At 44.0% G+C, this 17092-nt stretch overlaps 1 protein-coding gene across 7 annotated transcripts in view; it reads left to right on the top strand.

The window, feature by feature from the left end:
• PHF20L1 (PHD finger protein 20 like 1) overlaps nucleotides 1-17092 on the top strand; it is a 648585-nt gene that overhangs the window by 247148 nt on the left and 384345 nt on the right. For all 7 annotated transcript variants that reach the window (XM_086966240.1, XM_086966239.1, XM_086966235.1 and 4 more), the window contains 2 exons: nucleotides 11193-11480; nucleotides 16083-16298. In XM_086966240.1, the coding sequence (XP_086822366.1) occupies nucleotides 11193-11480; nucleotides 16083-16298 (504 nt within the window). The remainder of the gene's footprint in view (nucleotides 1-11192; nucleotides 11481-16082; nucleotides 16299-17092) is intronic.

Below are 17092 nucleotides of genomic sequence, written 5' to 3' on the forward strand. Positions count from 1 at the left end.
GCTCGATCACGAATTTCCTGGACGTCACCCCGTTGACTCTGACCCTGGCTAACGGTCCTTCATACAGAAGAGCTATCCATCTCCTGAACTCTGGACCAAATCCCAGTCTCTCTAGTACTGCCATAAGAAACGGCCAGTGAACCGTGTTGAATGCCTTTTCAGCATCTAGGGATAATCTGAGATGGTGGTCCGTCCTATGTTGCACCAACTCCAACCAGTTGGAGACCAGTCTGAGATTGGGTCTTGTCGACCTGCGAGGCATAAAGCCTGACTGATCCCTAAAAATAAGTCCTGGAATAGCCGTGGTCAAACTGTTGGCCAGAATCCTGGGCAAGATCTTAGTCTTCACATTTGTGAGGGAAATGGGCCTATACGAACTACAATTCTGTGGGTGTCGCCCCTCCTTAGGTATCACCACAATAGTGGCAGTACTCAAATCTTCTGGATGCACCCCTTTCCCGTGCTTCAAGGTACATCTGAAGGAGGTGCGTGCTAAAAAGTGCCCTGTGCTGTTTAAAGAGTTCAGGTCCATTAGGAAGGTGGTGGAAAATGGTGGGCAGCCATTCAGGGACCACACCAGGCTGGCTGTTTTTTCAGGGGGTATGTCTAAAATGCCCTCTGTGTGCATATTTCATTAAATCCCACACTGGCATTAGTGAGGGTTCAATGTGCTGAGAAGTTTGATACCAAACCTCCCAGTTTTCAGTAAAGCCATTATGGTCCTGTGGAGTTCGTAATGACAAACTCCCAGTACCATATGCACTTTCAATGTCTAAGAATTGGCTTAGACACTGTAGGGTTACAAGGCTCATGCACCTGTACCCTCACCACTTATACCCTTATGCGCCCCTTTTTGCCCTTTTATTTCTCCTCACTACCGCTTTCCCAGTAACACCCCTCTCATCTCTCCCCCACCCTTCTTCGCCTCATCTTCCCAACATGGCCACCTCTCGAGTTAAGTCTTGAGCCAATTGCTACAAAATCATTTATCCTCCCGACCAGACTAAAGCTACAATAAAACGATTGAAGCATAACACTATTGAACGATTTCATTTTCTTCACTCGCGACACCCCCTCTTGGTCCAAAAGTTTTTACAATTCCCTTAACGTCACCTCCTCCTCCTCTATCCCGCATGAGAAACAACTAAAGATTTCCCCCTCTGAGTGCTTCAATGGCTACCTCACTATTTCACTCTATAACAACGGTACTGTCATGATCCAAGGCAAAGACACCTGCCTCTCGCTCTTTGACCACCTCTTCCCCTCCTTACTCCCCTCCTCTGCAACCGGGTTTCCCCTGACTCTCTTTCCAGTCCCACCCATTACTCCCTTTCTCCTCCGCCGACCCCACCTCACTCCAATTGGCTGCACTCTCGAGAAACACAGGTCGGCCCTCTTCCCTCGCCCCCCCCCCCAAACCCCCCCCAATTTACCTCCTCTCCTATTCCTCCCCCTCACAGTATGTCCCCTCCCACATTACTTCAGCCTTACCACTAGCTAATACGCTCCTCGTTCCATCTGCACTAGCACGATACTCCAATCTCTTCTCCTCCCCCATACTTCTTCCCATCACCCCCCCTTTTTAGCTTTTTAGTCCACCTCTCCTCCAACCCTCTCCCCCAATTAACTTTCCCTATGCTCCCCTTATCCCTCCCTCCATCCCTCCTCTCCATCCCTCCTCTCCATCCCTTCATCCCCTCGTCATTCACCCCGTTTTCGCCACATTCCCACTGCATCTCTCTCCTCCCTCCTACTCCTCCAGTACTGCTGCACTACCCCCTTTCCCCTCCTAGTAACCCCTTCCATCTCCCTCCCTCGGGCCCAGCAGAACCACCTCCTTTCCTCAACTTCCCTTTCTCTCAACCCCCCTCACTCTGCCAGATGACCGTTCCCTCACTGCCACCTCTCCTAACTGACAGGACCTCCACAACCACTGCACCTCTTTTCCGCCCAAACCTCCTACATTCCCATGACGCCACACAGGCCTCCCCCCCTCCTACTTCCCTACCACCGTGTTCCGCACCTTTCTCCCTCTAAATTTGTCCTTAATTCCTCTCCCTCGTGCAACAACAACAATGACAACTCTCCCTTAACCTCCAATTCACTTACTCCCGCTCTCAACCTCCACCTTTCCCCACCTGTGAACCCACACCCCAACTCACCTCCTGTCCCCCCACCTTTCCCTTCCTTCCACCACCAATTCCACCCCCCCTTGTTTCAATCGAGCCACCCAACCCTCCGTCCTCTGCCTCCTTCTCACTGGAAAATACGCTAGGCTCTCTGATCACCTCCATCTCCCAGCATACAGCTGCTATTTCACTTTTATGCTCTAAGATCTCCACCCCTCCATGCACCTCTACTCCCTCCCAACTTCCCATGAGATGCACCTCGCCCCCTCAACCCAATACAGCCAAGCTCAACCTTTCGTCTGCAAACGTTGTTAACTCGCACAAGCCTGTGAACGCCACCCTTCTTCAACAGGCATACCCTAGCAACCCCACTATCTACACTATTCCGACCATCACTTCTGTCAGAACAAAGCATCCACCTAAACACTCCCGAGCACCCCCGCATGAGTACAATATCCCGATCACCCTTCAGAGCCCAAGTGCCCCGTCACCAAAACAGTCTTGACAGAGCTGCGCTGTATGCTTCAGAACTGCAGATCTGCAGTAAAACACAAACTTGAAATCTCCGATACCATCACCCTTCACAAACTTGACATGCTCTTCCTCACAGAGACCTGGTTCAAAGATACCTCTCACTCTATGTTTGATCTCCTATTACCCACAGGTTATTCCATAGTTAGGAATGACAGAACTGACAACACGGGGGGAGGTGTTGCAGTCATCTTTAGAAACGCCCTCCAACTTAAGGCCTCTCCAATCAGCTCCTCTCACACCTTTGAATGCCTTTCTCTTGAGCTTCAATTGCAACACCGTTCACCGCTCAGATTCCATATCATTTACCGCCCGCCTCATAGTGGCCCTTCATCAGGTACCAATACTCACAAAGTGACAATCAGACCTTCAATCTCCACTGGGGCGTACCGCAAGACTCCTCTGCGAACTCACTGGCCACCTTCCTCTCTGCAAACTATCTTATCCAACACTGCACTGAATCAACCCACTCTAAGGGCGCAATCCTGGACCTTGTTATTTCTACAGCAGGCATGCTTTCTACCACTACCCCAATTCATGTAGATTGGTCTGACCACCACCTCATCCCATTCTCTCTTCAACTTTCACACTCTATAACTCTTGGCCAACCCAAGAGGGCCATCTCCTAGTTCCGTGATGCCAAAAATATTGATGTCGGTCCCCTCTGTGAATCAGCTTTGCTATCACTTCCAAGGCTAGACCCGGACATAGCTGTTGACGATCTCACCTCCCAATGCCTCACAGTTCTTGCAGCTGAAATTAATAACGTCGCTCCACTCAAAAGCAAAAGGATAAGGCCCACTCCCTCAGCACCTTGGTTCAACAAATCCCTTTATGAGGAAAGGAAGCTGCTAAGATTCCTGGAGAAGCAATGGAGGCAAGTCCTCTCCACTGACAATTTAGCCATGCTTCGCACAGCAAGATCCAAGTACCACTAGCACATCTTCCTTGAGAAAGCGGCGCACTTCAAAACCCTCCTTGACTCCGCCAAAAATAGACCCAAAAAACTATTCGATCTCATCAGGATTCCGAGCTGCTCTCCCCCAACCTCCAAGGTGGAGGATTCTACAAAGAGAGCAGCGGATTTTGCTATCTTCTTCTGAATGTCTTGTACATATTCCCTTTCTAATATAAGGACATAATCTGTAAATACTGTCTTTCTATTTTGTTTACTCAACTCAGCACTTATTATGAAAAAAAAACAATAATCAGACCAGTATTAATGAATGAATATAAGCTTTATAAAGCGCGAACTTAGCCCAGGGGCATCAATGCGTTGCGGATAGGGATCATGATCAAGGGTATCCATAGATAAAGGGCTTAAAGATTCGTATTGGTAAAGAGCCAAGTCTTCAAGGCCTTGTGGAATGAGGAATGATTTTCCAGAATCGAAATTGAAAGAGGAAGAAAGTTCCACAAATTGGCCGCAGCCAGCGAAAAGGACCTCACACCCCCCATCTAGGTTTCCTGAATCTAGACACAGTCACCAAATTCTTGCTGGAAGATCTTATCTGCTTACCAGGGGCATATCTCAGAAACTGTGTTTAAATGCCTTCTGATCCCATATTGTAAAAGGCCTTGGGCACCAAACACAGGGCTTTAAACATAGTTCCCCGACCCAAAGGAAACCAGTCAAGGCTCCTGATGGTAGCCGCAACCAAGTGGAATTTAGTAAGGTCCATCACCAGCCTGCCAGCAGCATTCTACACAAGTTTGAGTCGGTGTAGGAGACCCTTATTTACCCTATGTAAAGGGCATTGCAGTAATCTAATCTGGACAACACAAGGGCCACCACTGCATGTTTTCACTCGGAGAGGGAGAGAAATTGGTTAATTGAAGGGAAGCAACTAGTGTGTCCTGCACTGCTTAAATTTATTTTTGTAGACCTTTTTTTTTTAAGTGATATTTTTTATACATGAATTTAGAAACATTAATTCTTCCTCCTACCCTGACACCAATGCCAAGAGTGAGCTAAGAGGAAAGTCAGTTATGTGCACTCTGTGGGTGACCTCGGTTCCTATTAAACATGAACAGTATAATAGTTTCTTAAATTGAACACAGGAAAGTTTTGTATGGTGCACATTCTGAAGTCCTGTATTTTGAGGTCCTTGTGCATGTGATAATGAAGAAACAAGAGGGAAAGTAAAAAAAACAAATTGTGTGACCCTAGGCAATTGTTTTTTTATACTAAATTTTATTATTTTGAAAAAGGCGAAACAGATCAGCATAAGCACAGAAGACAGTGAATCATACATTTACAGGGGCATGACATTCCACATTTTCCAGCCCCATAAGGTGTACACAGGCACTTAAATAATCCCTAGGCAATTGTTTTAAGTGGGAAAGCCTGGATTAATCCTAGGTTTGCTGGTTTCAAGTATATGCTTTGCTTCTCCTACACCCAGCTTATCACCAACACGCCCCCAAACTCCCGACCGGCACTCTACTGGCATCAAGGCAGCCCTTGAGCACATCACAGACCAAACTTTTGGCCCCTCGGAAAATGTTTGTGAGTACCTATGGTCTTGAAAATAGTTAGTCTGTGCTGCTCTAAGTAACGGCCACCTACTAGATAATGGCTACTGCTCAATAAGTTGAAAGCCAAAATATCAACACAAACTCCAGTATTTTGTAAAAGGCCTTATACGTTCGTTTTTTTGTAGCTTACCAACTAAAATATCCATATTTCCTTTTGCAGGCATCACTGTTGCTTTAAGTCGACAATCTGCATAGGATTTTCTCTTTCTTTGTTTTTGCAATTTTGTCATTAAAGTGACCACACAGGGCCAGCACATGTTGATTTCTCCATCCCCTTTCATACAGCAAGTAGGGAAAGCCTCTGTTTTGGTGCCGTAAGTGTCTATCCTTTAAGATCTAAGATTCATTGACAAAGGTGCATGTGAATAGCAGCACTTGGATGTAAAGATATTGACAGCAGCAAGACTGGGATATGACATCAGGAGATATGGCAGGTCTATGAGTGACAGCAGTAGGATCATCAGGATGCTCACCTGGAATATTTAAGTGAGAATGAAATTTACTTTGCTTCTGCTGTACTGTACCTGTCCTATGAGGAAGCAACACTTGCACTGCTGTCACTTGATTTGTACATGTCCTGTGATGGAGAAAGCTCTTGCTGCTGCTCTTCGATGTACCTTTCCGCTGAAGCACTAAAGCTTACACTGTTTCGGCCCAGCATGTGCCTGTTCTATGAGGAAGTGTTGTATCCACTATTGTTGACCGCATTAATTAAAAGAGAAATGATATATTGCGTGCACTGCATAACATACCCTATGATTCAGGGACTGCTCCACAAAGTTTGATGGGAGAGATAACAAGGCTAGTCGAGAGGAAGGTGCCTGACACGTGGGGCAATATTTGGACGCTGAAGCATGGTGGCAGAACGGAAAGTCCGCGTCCATAGTTCATCCCTTCTGCTGTGAATATTGTAGAAGGTAGACAAGGTTTGTCAACTTGACAAACAAATGCTTTTTTTGGTAAAAGCGCCCCATACCTTGGGTTCACTTCAATGGCGGTCACAGACATTTCTTTAGACACGGCTCGTCTAAAAGGGGCATGGCCTTTATTAGTGTAAAAGCGCAGCATGGGGGCTTATAAATAAAAAATATTTGCAATGAAATATGTCTCACATTTGAGAGAATTCAAGCCATGCTAATAGCTTAAGCTCTCGTAAATGCGAGACCTATTACATTTCAAATGCTTGTTCAAAGTACCGGTTATTAAAGCTTTTATGGAAGGTCTAAAAAGAGTTATCCCTCCTAAGGTTCCTGCGGCACCCTCTTGGAACTTTAATGTTCTAACCATGCTCCTGGGTCCTCCATTTGAGCCTCTTCACTCATGCCCGCTACAATTTATTTCATGGAAAGTGTCATTCTTGGTTGCCATCCGTTCACTCTATCGTGTTAGGGAGCTCTAGGCTTTAACCTTAGAAATACTATTTGCCCCAGTATTGGAACTTTCATAGATTCCCATGCTTTTGTATCATTCCCAGTCGTCGGAATGGGAGTCTCAGTAACAAAATAACATAGCAGTAGGTACAAAAATAGAAAGAAAAAGGCCTAGGCCTCATTCCCTTTTGTAGCATATCCGCCTCTTTTTGTAAAAGAGACCAAACTAAGCATCAGTCAATCAGAAGAGTCTCACCCCATAGAACCCTCCTGAAGGCACCTCCGATTTTCTACCGCACATTGTGCTTAGGGAGTTTCCTTTGAGCTCTGCTCAATCTCTACTCTTTTCAGAACTTTTCTTCAGGATTTCTCTTCAGAATTGTTGGCTGTCCATTCCAGGATGTCTGATAAGGAGAAGAAGAAGGTCCTTTTCAAGCCATGTTCCACCTGTGGCAAGAAAAGATTGTCTGTTGAGGACAAGCATAAAGATTGTATTTATTTCCTCTATCCTGATCATAAGGCTGCGGACTGCAAGATCTGCCGCACCTTTTCTACCAAGACCCTCCGGGATCGTGAGGGTAGGCTTCTTACCTGGCTCCAGAAGTTGAAGTCCAGAAAAGACACAGTCTCCAGTGACAGTGAAGACTCTTCTTCAGCCTCATCTACAAGAAGTTTCCCCTTCTCCTTCTATGGAGCGTCCATCTAAGGCCTCAAAAAAGACCCCAGAGAGTCTGAGAGCCAGGGTCCAGTCGAATCTCCTCACCATGGTAAAAAGGAGAGGGAAGGATTATCTATACCTTCTTCTGGGATGAAGACTGATCCAGCCTTCAAAAGACCTTCTTCTCAGTCTTCTGGGAAGTCTGACAGAAGTTCCAAGTCGTCGACGACGCAGATAAAAGCTTCGTCGTCGAAGGCGGTGAAGCCTAAACTTAAAATGGTACCGTCGACGGGCCCGTCCACGGTACAATCGACGTCGACGGGATCATCGCGGACGACGAAGATGTTGACGACGGCAGCGACGACGAAGAGTTCGTCGACGGTGGTGACGACGACAGTGTCGGCGTCGAGGGCTTCGACAACATTGACGACGACGACGACAGCAGGAGCGTCGACTGTCTCGTCGTCGACGACACCCATCTCGTCGATGATTGTTCGTTAGTCGACGAAGTCTACTCCGTCGACGACAGCTAGAACGGCAGTATTACCAGCTCCATCGTCGACGGAAAGAATGACTATTTCTATGAGGCGAATTACACCTGACGTGACGTCTCCTAGGAGAGTTACGCCCTTGCCTCCAGCTTTGCTGTTAGAGGAGGATAATGACGAATCAGAGGATGACTATCAGGACTCATATGGTTATGCAAACATTCCATCTCAGCTTCTGGTTAAATGCCAGGAAACTGATTCCGAAGGGGAGTACCAGCAGGAATGTGGGTATCATCATTCTGCCCAGCCACAACAGTATTCGAGGCAAGACATGGTGTCTGTACCATCTTCTCTCTTGCAGGATCTCCAAAACATGCTGAAGGGTTACAAATCTAGATGCTGTTCCGACTACGCAAACCCTGCCTGTCACTGCAGCTTCTGCGGTGGTTTCTCCAGAATTGCCGGCTCAGGTGACATCTCAGCCGCAGACTCCGGTTCCACAGGTACCTTCGATACCGCTGGACACTCATGATGATTCCTCGGATGAGGATCAAAACTTTGATGGCAGACCTGATCAAGGTGTGGAATGGGACGAGTATGTCATCCCAGACTCGGCTTCGCCATATCTCGATCTGGTAGACTCCCCGTCAGCAGAAAAAGGGGGGTTCCATAAGCTGATGGAGAGAGCGGCTGGCAGATTCAAGCTACCAATGCCTTCTGTTGCCACCAAATGTTTGGTATGAAAGTTATCAATACTGGGGATCAAAGTTACAGGTAAGTAACTTGTTTTCTTTTTCAAGTACATAAAGAAAAGCTAGTTCTTCGTACTAATCCTTCAGTTCTGCCTAAAGTGGTTTCTCAATTTCATCTTAATCAGTCTGTTGAGTTTCTAGTTTTTCCCTAACTCGGATTCTCTAGCGGAAATAGCTCTCCTTACCCTAGATGTTAAGAGTTCTTATGTTCTATACTAATAGAACTAAAACTATCAGAAAAACAAAACAACTTTTTGTGGCCTTTTCTCCGCCTCATAAAGGCATATCCAAATCGGACATAGCCCGTTAGATAGTTGAATGTATTCAAACTTGCTACACTAAAGCCAAAAGATCTTTACCCATTATTCCCACAGCACATTCTACTCGTGAAAAGGGAGTTAATATGGCTTATTTTTTTAGGAAATATTCTCTTAGCTGACATTTGAAAGACAGCTATGTGGTCTATCCTACACACATTTACCAAACACTACTGTGTGGATTTTTTCACACGTCAACAGCCCAGTTTAGGCCAGGCAGTGCTACATACTGTTTTTCAAACTACTGCAAGTCCCACAGAAAAGCCACTGCTTTATAGTCTATGCAGGGCATGTGTGTCTACAGCCACACATGTCATCAAACGGATGATATCACTCACCCTGTAAGCATCTGTTTGTGGCATGTGCTGTAGATTCACATGCAACCTCCCTCCTCCCTGGACGTCTGTGGCCGTTGTCATATTTCATATTTAGGTGATACATTTCGCATTTAGCATGGACATCATCATTCTTACACTCTTTCTACACTCTTTTCTCACCCTCCTACGGGAAAGCAATCTAACAAATGAGTTGATGCCCATGTGCAGTGTTACCAAGAAGGAGTCACTCAATCTTGTGTCTCGAAAATCTTCTTCAAAGAAAACCAATTTGCACAACTCTGAATCCAACACTAGATGGCAGGATTTTGCAGAGCATGTCAATCTGCTGCACTACATGCCCCAAACCGATTATTACAGGGTAAGTAACATACTCCTTTCTGCTTGTTCTCTCCTTTGAAAATTACATTTTTAAAGCACTCTGATACCTTACCCAGACCAGTGAAGACACTTGCATAAAGTAGAGTAAATAGGAAAATATGGGAGTAATTTTGAAACTTCATTGGCTAGTCCTCAGAATATTCGGTCATGTTTAAAATTAAAGATTTCTTGAGAGAACACAGAAAGTTCACAGAACTTGACCGTGTATTAGCCTCTTAAAAATTTAAAAAGTGGGAGTTCGGGTTGGCCTGTGCAATAGGCGGTCATGTTTTAGTGGAAGACTAATTGAACTTGTAAAAGGTTTGTTGATTATCCGCATAAGTTGTTCCTTTTTCTGGGGTAAAGAACAGTCTGATATTGTTGGGTTGATGCTGGGGAAGAAGTACCTATTTATTGAATCGCTCCATAAGGGTATCTCAGCGCTTAGGACACATAAGCGAACCAAGGAGACTAGTTAGAAGAGCGACGTTTCCTAAAGGCCAGGTAGTCTGTACATTGTCGTAGGCGAATGGGGAGATCATTCCATAGGCGCAGGCCAAGATGGTAAAAGGTCTTACCCCCTTGTCGAGATCTTCTAATGCATGGGACAAAAATCATGGCTTTGTCACCTGAACGGAGGGGTCTAAGAGGCACATAGTTAACATATTAGTCATTGAGATAACTAGGGCCTAATCTGTATACAGCTTTATAGGCCATACATCAGATTTTGAAATGAACCCTTTTTCGTATGGGTAGCCAATGTAACTTCAGCAAAGGGAGGGAGGTTGTACTAGGGGGGGCATTGCCCACTAGGCGAGCCGCGGTGTTTGGGACCACACGCCATCTATTTATGTCCCTTCTATTGGCTGAGATCAACAGCGCATTACAGTAGTCTAAGCGGCTTAAAATGAGAGCCTGAATCAAGGTTTTTCTCTAAGACAGTGGAAGGAAAGGGAATACTCTTCTGAGCATGCTAAGGCTGTGGAAGCAGGCTCCGATGGTAGAGGAGACATGATCTCTCAAGGTGAGTTTTTGGTCCAGATGGACTCCAAGGTTTTTCACCACTGATTTAGGGCAAGAGGTGGGGCCCAGTCCTCTGGCCACCAAGTAAGTGACCATACCATGGTAGCATCGCCAAAAAGCATCATCTCTGACTTGGTAGCGTTTAGTTGGTGAAAGTTTCTTTTCATCCATTCCGCTATAGATTTCATTCCTTCCAAAAGATGGTTTGGAAATTAGGGTTGGATTTGTCAAGTGGAAGGAGTAGCTGGGTATCATCTGCATAAGATATGGGGATGAAGTCCAGTTTTCTCAACAGTCTCCTATATACAAAAAAAGAATAATAGAGTAGAGCTAGTAACCACGTACAAAAGGTATTTCGAAAATTGACAGTCAATCAGGTAACAGCTGTAGCTTGCTGTGCCATGAGCTGCTGGGATATAAGGCTCATGTGTTTCTTTGCTGGTAATTTTATCAACAAGGTAGCTATAAATAAATATATTGTCTAAATGTGCTCAAGCTTTAGAAGGCCAGACAGTGTTTCAAATATTGATGTAGTTTGTTTGGCGATTACTGATTGGATTGGTAATTCATTCATTGCTTTTGTGGCCAAAATTGCTCCATAGAGTTCAACACATCTGGCGTTTGTTTGGTAGAAAAATGAAACCTCTTTTCCATACATGAAAAATTTGACTTTTTTTTATTATTGTTACAGCTGTGAATTCCAAAAGGACAGAATGTGTGACGTCTCCGAAAGAACCTCTTGTAGATTTGGACCACAACAAGTTTAAATGTAGTGTCCCTGCTTGCTCGAAGGCATTTCGCAAAGCAAAACTCCTAGATTACCATGTAAAGTATTATCACAGTACGGAAAAAGAGATTGAGCCTGAAACTGTTTCACCAGAAAGCATAATGCGAACTCGTGCTACCTCTGCCACAGTGCCAGCCTCAACTCTAGAGCACCTAGAAGACAAGAGACAGCGTACTGTGTCCACTTCCTCTTGTAAGTACAAGCAACTATCAACCATTACACTATGTTGCTGCACACTCAGAACTTATATTCGCACATCTACAATATTTGGCACTGCTTCCAGTCTCCCAAAGCATTCTGATACTTGCAGTATTAAGTATTCGCAGTAGAAAACTATTAAAAGGGGAGCAGGAGTATATGGACAGGTCACACAGTCATTGTGAAACACTCATACTTTTCAACTCACATTTTCAATTGCTGCTCAGTTCTTGGAAATGTTATACACTCTTCTCTATTACGGGATCTCCATTGATAATCATAAGCACTGAATTGTCCCGCTCACATGCAGGGGTCTCAAAGCAGTTCTTTCAAAGTTGCATCTACTTCACCTCCGAAAAGGCCAAAAACATGTGATGTTTTTAATGCGTTGCATTTTTGCAGCCTTAAAAACAGACAATATTGCCAATATTTATGGAATTACTTTAAAAGTTAGAAGGAAAAATGGGTCATACCTTTAAAAATCGCTTAAATCAAAATTGAAAGTGGTCTTCTAAAAACATCCTTCAGAATCACTTTTTAAAGTAAGCTAAGGAATAATGCATAGCAATATATGTTGAATAGGCTGCAACATTGAAACAGTGTAAACAAGACACTGCCCCTTTAGGATCTTCTAACTTCCAGTGTCTCATTATGCTTTGTAGGTGGTAAGTTACTCAGTTCTTTTTTCTGGTTCCTGCTGACAGGATCTTTTAGCGAAGCTCTGCCTTTTTTTAAGGTTTGAACCTTTTTTTTCTAATACATTTAAAAGTAATTTCATAAACATTAGCAATCTAGCCTCTTTTTAAGGCTGCAAGAATTTAACATGTCAGAATGTCTGTCGCATATGTTTCCTGGCCTTTCCAAAGTAAGGGAAAGTAGATGTGACTTTGAAAGAACTGCTCCGGGATCCCCGCACTGGAGTGTGACGATTCAATGCTTATGATTTCAGTGGAGATTTCGCTGAGAGAGAACTAGGAATACAGGTAAGAAACCATTCCTTCTTGCTTTTTGATAATTATCAGAGGTGATTTTTCATGTATTTTCAGGGTGGGGTGCCAGACTATAATTTTTCTTTTCTTAAGGAACTATATTCTAGCCAGCAAACCAGACTCCATACCACCTCAAATATTTAAAATGTTATGTTACAATCGAATACTGAGAATCATTTTGAGAAATACAAAGAAAGTGATCGGTCTAAAGTCGTCCGCGTTGCCTATGATTCTCTGCCTCCAAACTAATGTACATTTCTGCATAGGCATCTGCATTTTGTCCCTCGAGTATAATAGACGTTAACACGAGCTCATGAAAGGTTTTCTTTTTAAATTGACCTTGAAACATAATAGTTAATGCGTTGGTGGGGGTGCCCAAAATGCAGCCACCTTTTGTCAGAGTATCTTTTGTATGCTGTACCCAGACTACTTTGGATACATAGTCTTGCATGGCCTGGGTATAGGCTAGTGGAATATGTCAAGGCCATAGCCCTTTTAACCATTTACCCATGTGGAAGGACTGCTCAATGTTTCCTAAATATAACATTCATGTCTGGATTTTCTATGAATGATGCCTGTGGTGAATCTGGTTTATTTGCATGGACCTGCGAGTGCTACAATCTGTGTATACCTTTTAGAAGACAAAAAGTCTTTTGTTGTACATTTGTGTGAAACTAACTGTTGAACCTGACCTGCTTTTGATAGTGTTTTGCTTAACCTTTTTGCTTTTTTTCTCAGGGGTTTTTGAGTATTCTCTTTTAGTGGCCCTAGGGCTCTTGGCACCTTCCCACTGTGAATGCAGTGTGAAAATGCCCGCACCCTTCCTCCACATGTTAGGAAGTAGTGCTTACCTGATGTTTTTAAACATGCCTCAAGCCTACCATTGCAGGCCTGTTGGTGGGCACTTGCAACTGTGATGATGTTAAACATTTTAAGCCTGCAGTTGCAGGCCTATGTGTACGCAATTGCACTTATGCTTAGCTTGGCCTTTGTAAATGACTGACAATCCTGAGGGGACCTTTCACTTCCACTAGGGCTCCCTTGGGTAAGTCTTAAGTGGTGAAGCAAGTGGTGGTGAAAGGCAGGGCAGGTACACCCGTATGTTCCCTGCCCAGGTAGTGAAGAATACCCATTTGTGTTTTCACTACCTATGAGGTGTGCTCTTCCTATAGGTTAACATGGTAAATGGAGGGGATTACTCCAATCTGTAATAGTGACTTGCAGTAGAGCAGCCTTATAATCGTTCCTATCATTGGATTCACAATGACAAACCCTCTTCTGTGATAAAGAGGGATTTGTCATTAATAGCTTAGAAATGCTACTTCTAGGAAGTGTGCATTGATCTGCTCTAAAACTCTTTGTGCGCCTTTTAGTTTGACTCCGGTCAACACTGGAGGAGCACATCTGTGCATTCTCCAGAGGCCACTATAAACATTGGGCATGCAACTGGAAGAACAGCCCTCTGCCATTTCCGGGTCTGGCTGGCTAGATTAGAGGAAGAGGTTTTAACACTTGGCATCTGGGAGCCAGATCATGGCCCCACTAAAGATTAAGCTCCACATTCCACTGCCCCATAGCACACAGGACTGAACTTTAGGGCAGACACCTGTGGTTCAAAGGGAAACCGTCTGAATCACCCCGAACTTCAAAGGCACGCCACAGTATAACTACTTGCCCCATACTTCAGCAGGCTAGAAATACACTTATCGGGGTGTGGCATAGGTAATCCTGGAACTCTGTGGTGCACACAGCCAGAGGAATCTCTTGTGCACAAGGAGGATTACTGTCATTGGAAGGGACCGTGCACACTTCCTTAGTGGTGAGTGGATTCACCAGTTGCCTCATTTCCAGGGAGGTGCAGAGGAGAGGATCCGTGTTCCGTTGTGCATCGGATTGCCTGGGAGCTACTTTGATCGACGTGTGTCTGACCAGGTGCCTCCTTCCTCCAAGAGGCTCCCCTGCTTCATCCCTCATTCCTTGATTGTTCCTTTTGTGCCCTCAATGCAGTGGACAAACTGCCCTCTCCTCCCTCACCCTCAGTGACTTTGTGTTGCCACTTTGTTTTACCCAGATTGGGCCTGGGTGTTGAGAGAAATTGACTAGGCTAAGGAATGCTTCTGAGAGCGATCGGAAGCAGGTTACAAGAATGCGTGACCCCTCCTCCACACCAACCCCAGCTGTGCTACGCAGAACTGAGCTGGTGCCGTAAGGCACAGTGTGGAATCCTTTGATTGAACAACTATCGCCCTCAGCCCGCTTCTGCTCCGCATGTGTGAACTTCCCAAGTAGTGGTCATACCCTTATTTGTCACCTGCCACCTAATTAAAACTGCTACCTACCTTCTACCTTCTTCCCTGGGACCTTGACTAAGTGTGACTCTGGGCGTGATCGGCCTAGTATCAGGGGGATGGTTTTAATAATCTCCAGTCCTTAGGTGAATGGTTGTCAAGGTTAGCTGAATGGTGGAGGGGGCATGTGCATTATCCACAGACCTGCCAGATATCAGTTGCACTGTATTACAGTGTTGTGTGTGTGTTTCTGCGAATGCACTCCATATGGACCTGCCTGATGTCCGTGGCACCACGTATCGGTACTGAGTGAGGGTGTCGGAGTGACTGCCTGTTATTAATTACACTGCACGTTGGTGTTGTTTTATACGTAGATTCCTTGCCAAAAGAATACTACGTTTGACATTGTTTTTTACCCATTTGGCCTTGGCCCACTGTGCTTTTTAAAAGTGTTGTAATTATCTGTGTGTACACATTTCTAATATTGTTGTAATCTCTGTGCACCCTATAACTGTGTGGCATCGAATCATAATAATTGCCAGGGTGGGCCTCATTCTGACATTTCGCACCACATAATGGTGCTGGGGGATAAAGTAGGATCTTTCCCAATAGGCTCATTACTTATGTCATTTTAACACGGTTGGGCCTAATACTGCTAGTTGTTTTTCCAAATGTGATATTTGCCCAAAAATACATGATGCTCATGTTGTGTTAATTAATGTGTCTGTGAATTATGAGCTTTATTTACATACACCGCGTGTGAAGTCTATTTTGTGACATTCAATGTATTTATTGTGTGAGAATGATATGCCAATGCCTTACATATTGCCTCTGTGATAAGCCTGACTGCTCAGTGCCAAGCTACCCAAGGGTGAGCTCAGGTTAAACAGTGAGTGTAACCACCCACCCCTGACAGGAGTGTTAAGTTCTGGGTGGCTAGGGCCTTGCCTCAGCCAGCCAGAACATGCCTGTTCCAACACTCACCTTTTCATAGAATCGAGCTGTGCACTGTCTCATGTTTACTTAGTTTACCTTTCCTGCAGTATGACTTTGAGTGGGTTTTCTGTATCAAGGTCAAATAGCAGTGACTCTGCCCACAGCAGACAGTAGTTTGACAAATACAAAATTGTACTTTTTTCAATAATGAGCATGGAGGCATGATCCCAGTCCAAAGTCTCAACAGAATTACAAGTTGTGAAATATATTTTTACTGTGGTGATTTGCAGTGCCTGTATTGTTGCACTGCGCACTGTAATTAATATCCTATTTCGGTACTTTGTTTCAAGCATTTCATGCCTTTCCTAATGTTATGTCTCTAGCTCCTTTATCCCAAATATCTGCCTTACGTTTGGAGCTGCCTTTGAATAACAATTTGAAGTTACCTAAAGTGAGCAAAAAGAAAAGGTCCTCTGCATCGATGAGCTCAGATGGGACCGATGCAACTGTCCCTGTTCCAGTTAAGGAGAAAACAGTTGAAAACATGCAGGAGAAAATGTCAAAGAAGGTGATTGAGAAGGACAAGCATTCTGAAGTTGGTAAACTACAGTGTTTTTTGTTTTTTACTATTTATTTTACTATTGCCCATTCTGTACACTTCTGCCATAGATTTACATTAGGGGCTCATGATATATATGAATTGACTTTTAAAAGATCTGATGAAGTGATATGACTTGAGCAGACTAGAAATGTAAGATTCTCTTCCTGTGTTTCAAGCAATCTGCTATATGGGAAACCCCTTTATTTTGGGAATGTAGTCATTTATTAGATGGATTGTTTGTAACAGATGAGTGCAATGAACATTGATGAGCTCCTTCACACTCTGAAATCAAATGGATTCAGAACATTTCCTCTGTTACTGTGACAGTCTTTCCATTTAGGTTGCATCACCTCTTTTTCTTTAGGACAGCTAATTTTTCTTTGTGTGTGCTGAATTCTGTATTATTATTATTTTTTAATATAGCATTCATCATGAATAACATGACTCAAAGTTTAATAGGAATTCTTCTTCTATCATTTATGTTGTGAGTTATGTTCAGTCAGAAACTACTGTTGGATGTTAATCAATTCTATTCGACTTTTTTTCGGCACAAATTGAGCCATAAAAGATACATGAATCAACAGTACATAGTAAAAAACGGTACACAATATAAAATACAATACGAGAAAGGGTGACAGAATCATATGATGCAAAGATATTCAAGCATGATTTAAAAAATGTACAAAAGGGATAATAAAATAAGGGTGTCATATATACTTCAATAGACCAATTTTACAGTTTACAACCATTCCTTTTACGTGTAAAGATTATAGAAAGTAGAAATCTACTGAT

Source organism: Lissotriton vulgaris, chromosome 4_1 (assembly GCF_964263255.1).
Source record: "Lissotriton vulgaris chromosome 4_1, aLisVul1.2, whole genome shotgun sequence".
Classification (NCBI taxonomy): domain Eukaryota; kingdom Metazoa; phylum Chordata; class Amphibia; order Caudata; family Salamandridae; genus Lissotriton; species Lissotriton vulgaris.